At 37.5% G+C, this 4,357-nt stretch overlaps 1 protein-coding gene across 1 annotated transcript; it reads right to left on the bottom strand.

The window, feature by feature from the left end:
* Positions 1-865: 865 nt before the first annotated feature.
* On the bottom strand, positions 866-1,933 carry LOC110445804 (beta-1 adrenergic receptor-like). The gene has a single exon (XM_021490598.1). It carries the CDS (start codon positions 1,931-1,933, stop codon positions 926-928), a length of 1,008 nt encoding a protein of 335 aa, XP_021346273.1. The 3' UTR covers positions 866-925.
* Between the last annotated feature and the right edge of the window lie 2,424 nt (positions 1,934-4,357).

Below are 4,357 nucleotides of genomic sequence, written 5' to 3'. Positions count from 1 at the left end.
CACTGTCACTCGCATCATTAAGTACAATTAAAAACAATTATTTACGATTTAGGAACCTCCACCCTTACCTGGATTTGACAGGAGATTCAACGAAGGATGCCATATATAGCGTAGACAATTTTTAACTTCCGGGAACATCGGATGTTACTGTCGGTGTTGTGCTGGTTTACGATATCTTTCCTATTGTTTTAATTCCTTGTACTTGTATCGACTTTGAGGGTCCTCGTATCACTGTCAAAGACTGTAATATTGGAAACTGCTTCTCGGCATGACTTTAGCTTTGATAAATGATTTCTGAAAAGAAAAACCTACCTTTCGGGACTTTTATAATAAATAATTAAAATGTCATCAACAACTGTGTTCTGAGTCGAGAAGAAACGCAGGGCTAGACACGGATTCGAAACTTGAACAGATCATCCTCGAACTAATTAGAAGCATCGCCCTGCCCGGCTCCGTTTCCTGGTCGGCGGAAGTGTCTTGGCTCAATTGTTCGACATTTATACCTAAACGGAAGTTAAGAGGTTGGGGGTACTGCCGACAGGAAAACCCTCGGTGCAGTGGGGCGGGGATCCTTAAGTTCCCTTTTTGTCATAGTGTGTTCATGTTAATAATTTTTGTTCTAGAGTTCATAAACAATTTAGAGATAATTCGTTTTGGTCAAAAATGTGATGATATGGTCGTTAGGAAATGCATTTTATCAATGGTTACAAATGAAAATTACAAAGCACAGTAAAATTGTCCGTTTTTAGTCTGTTTGTCAAGTCTGTCGAATGTTTAAATGTCTCTGTATTCCTGTTTTTACTTCCAATATGTAAGAATCTAATATAATAAATCAGATAATCAAATACGTGGACATTTAAGATGGTGTTATTTTAATTCAAGAAATAAAAAAGGTTGTTAGCATTGTTAGCACGGCCATAAAGAATTATCGATCTCTCGGTCTAAAACGCTGCCGCAAGGAGGGTGCTCCCATATTTCCTGCTCGGAAAGCTCCATTTGCTCGGATGCTGGAGAATTGTCTTTTCCGGCACACATAATGTTTAAAATAGGCATAAATCACTAAATTCCATACACCTCGTGTGAAATATAGCGACGTAGCAAAGTGAGAAGCTAAAACATATATCAGGCTAAATGGTTTTCTTCTGCTGTCGAGGAAAGTAAATATCTCTAATGGTAGTTGGCACAATACAAATGTAACGAATAACGCTATGAATAGTTTTATCACATAGAAGTAGGTTAATATTCTCTCTCGTAGCACTGTGAAGTTATTTCGGACAAGTACACAATACAATCCAAATATTGCCAATGTAGGTATCACAAAAATAATGATGACATCTGTCAGTAGAAAAGCTGTGTGTAAGTCGATAAATCTGGAGTTAAGAACGCAACTGGGAATTTGATATGTGGGTGCCTCCGTATCACTAACACTGACGGTCCCTTTAGTGTATAACACTACGCTCCAAATGTTGAAGGCCGCACTGAAGAACCACCACAAGCTTGTGAAGAACATACACCTAGCCACCGTAACTATCTCTCTTGTCGGGCATAATACCCTCATGGTTTTTTCCGCTGTCATGAACAATATCGTATACGGCACAACGGTTTTCGTCAAATACATGACGAATTTGTGACATTTGCATAGATAGACCGTCAAATCTCCTCCAAGGACTAAAAATAGCACATGTGCTGGTATCGACAAAATTCCATTGAGAAAATCAGCTGTTGCTATCGAAAAAACAAATATATTTGTAGATCTTCCAAGTAACCTTCTCCGTGCAATCAAGGTAATTATGAATCCGTTTCCTATAACTATGAGAACACACATGGAAGCTTCGAAAAACACAATGATGTTAAGATATCGAACGTACTTTTCTCCTGAAATCTCGTACGTGTCATTTGTCTGGTTAGAATAGCCCGTAGTAGTGATGTCCATCATTTGAGGTGAGATTGCACCGGTAATTGGTATATTCCCTAAGTACTTGGACAGACGTTTTCTTCTTCGAAAATAGTGTTACTGTGTTTGACGCAGTTGTTACTCCAGCTGTACCTTTAGATACAATCCAGACATGTGATAACAAAGCACAGAAGTGACACAACACAGGCAATATCGAAATATTACTTTGACCTTTTCTACATGGCTGCTTTATTACAAACATAAATGTAACATGTACCATCCATCATTATTCAAGAAAGATTAAATACCAAATATATGTTATATTTGTTCAAGTCGGTTTCCGTAAAATTCTTATTTCACATAATTAACGAATCGCTATTTCTATTATCCGCCAAATGGAGAAAAAACGTCTGTTTTCTCCAATTTATGACTTAAATGCATACGCAGTGTATATTTATTATACAAATCCAAGATTAAGTGTACTCACGTCATGCATTGCTGTTCCAGGTGAATTCCATTTTATATGAACATTACACAAACACAGACGCATCACATGTGAACAGGTAACTCCTTCTAAATACGTGTCTTTGATGCTCAGTGCGTGCACCTTTTACTGTCTGAGAATAATTTGCAGTCGTTATCGTTTCTATCCGACCTGACTCGTAGTCTATCGATTTGGTTGTCTGTAATCACTGAATAGACCCAAGCAGCAGAACCAAATTTTGTGTCACTGCCAAGTAACGGTCACTTGTCCCAAACCAGTACTGATATCGTGGCATTATCACTGTCTGTCACCTACTGTATCCATCCATTATGTTTCCTTTCACTCAACGAAATTGGTAGGCGGGCATTGGACTGATGAGTGGAGGCATTGGCCAAATATGAAAACATACTGCATATATGTAACTGACATACGATGTTCGGTTGTATACACAGAGCTATGGTATCAGACAGAGCACAGGATAATTTGTATCATGTTGAAATAGAATGTCACAGAACGTGCTTAATGTCTTTTCAAAATGACATTTACCCTTTTTTATGGTTGATCAAGTTTCAAAAATGGCAAGTGAAGCAGATATATCAAAACCCACTGCAGAGAAACGTTCTCCAAGTTTGTCTACAACACTTTAAAAAAACTTGTGCAAACGCATATCTTCATCAGAAAGCGCATAAGACCCTGGGCAAAATTGCTTTAGAAAGCAACATTTAATTGAAGCTGTGTAATTCATTTATTGCATAATATCGATTCTCTGTGTCAAGCTTAACAAAGCTACTAACGGAAATGAATAAGGACAAATGCGAGTGCACGTCCTGTCTGTGGTGTTATCATTCAGTGCATGTATATATGTACAATATAGGTACATTGTATACGTATCACATGAGGAGCATACAACCCTTTTCCATACGTTCCAATTCGTAATCCTCTGTATGTTGCTCTCTACTTCGGTCCTGTTGGTGTCATAGGTATCAATAACAGAGTCTCTGGTTTTTTCTACCGCGTATTGTTAGATTTTCCGTGAAGTAGGACATTTCTAATATGGTTTTTATTTTTGACTCACATGTATGAAACTTGTCAGCGCAAGACAGAGGGGGTTTGTTTTCATCGTACTGTTAATGTTATTCAACATACAACATTGGCTTGTTAGTTTATCAAACTGCCTTCATTCGCAGTTACGTAACCGGATTATTCTACTTCCGCATTACTAAGGCAATTTAGGAGAACAGAGAAATTTGCCATTATGATTACTTTACTAGATAGATATACAATACTTGCGATGGTAGCTGATTTAGTAAGGATGAGTGTTGGTGATTTCAATTGCATTACAAGTAATAACATTAAAATCAAACCAATGTCGGTATCAACACAGTGTTTTCTTCCCAGCACGTGAAAGTGGTTGAAATAGGAATATTACATCGCTTAAATATACAGTGGCAGTATAAAAGCAATGAGTCGTCTTATATCATGCGGAGATGGTTAGAATTAACATTGTCTAGTTGTTATGTTCATGTGATAACAATAAGTACTTAGTATAAATTGAAAGCTACTGTATAGATACCAGGATCACTCGTCATGTAGAACCTGCTTCATGTTCTGTCTAGTATAAAAAAAAAAATGAAAATTACATAATCTGGCGTTTTTCATCTGACACGAAATGGATTGATTTAATGATTCATGCTTAGTCTACCTTTATATATACAAGGATCCGTCCATAACAGTAACATTACACATATTATATAATTTGACATTATCATTCGGATCTGAAATGGATTGATACAATGACAGAGACAAGCACTAAGTAGACATGTGGTTTCAGGCCTGTTCTGTCCGGCTTACCGGTCTTATACATAGGCCAAGACGGACAGAAGTACTTAGTGCGTGGCATGATGATTGATTCCCTGCCTACGAGAGAAGGTGGAAACGGTCATTTAAGTCTTGTGTTTTCCTCGGAATTCCTTGTTTCT

Source organism: Mizuhopecten yessoensis, unplaced genomic scaffold (genome assembly GCF_002113885.1).
Source record: "Mizuhopecten yessoensis strain PY_sf001 unplaced genomic scaffold, ASM211388v2 scaffold2369, whole genome shotgun sequence".
NCBI classification, from domain to species: domain Eukaryota; kingdom Metazoa; phylum Mollusca; class Bivalvia; order Pectinida; family Pectinidae; genus Mizuhopecten; species Mizuhopecten yessoensis.
This window is presented reverse-complemented; position numbering and strand designations above follow the sequence as displayed.

Bases quoted from the DNA above. Each gene is read 5' to 3' on its own strand.
- LOC110445804 (XM_021490598.1), bottom strand. From the start codon at position 1,933: ATGGACATCACTACTACGGGCTATTCTAACCAGACAAATGACACGTAC.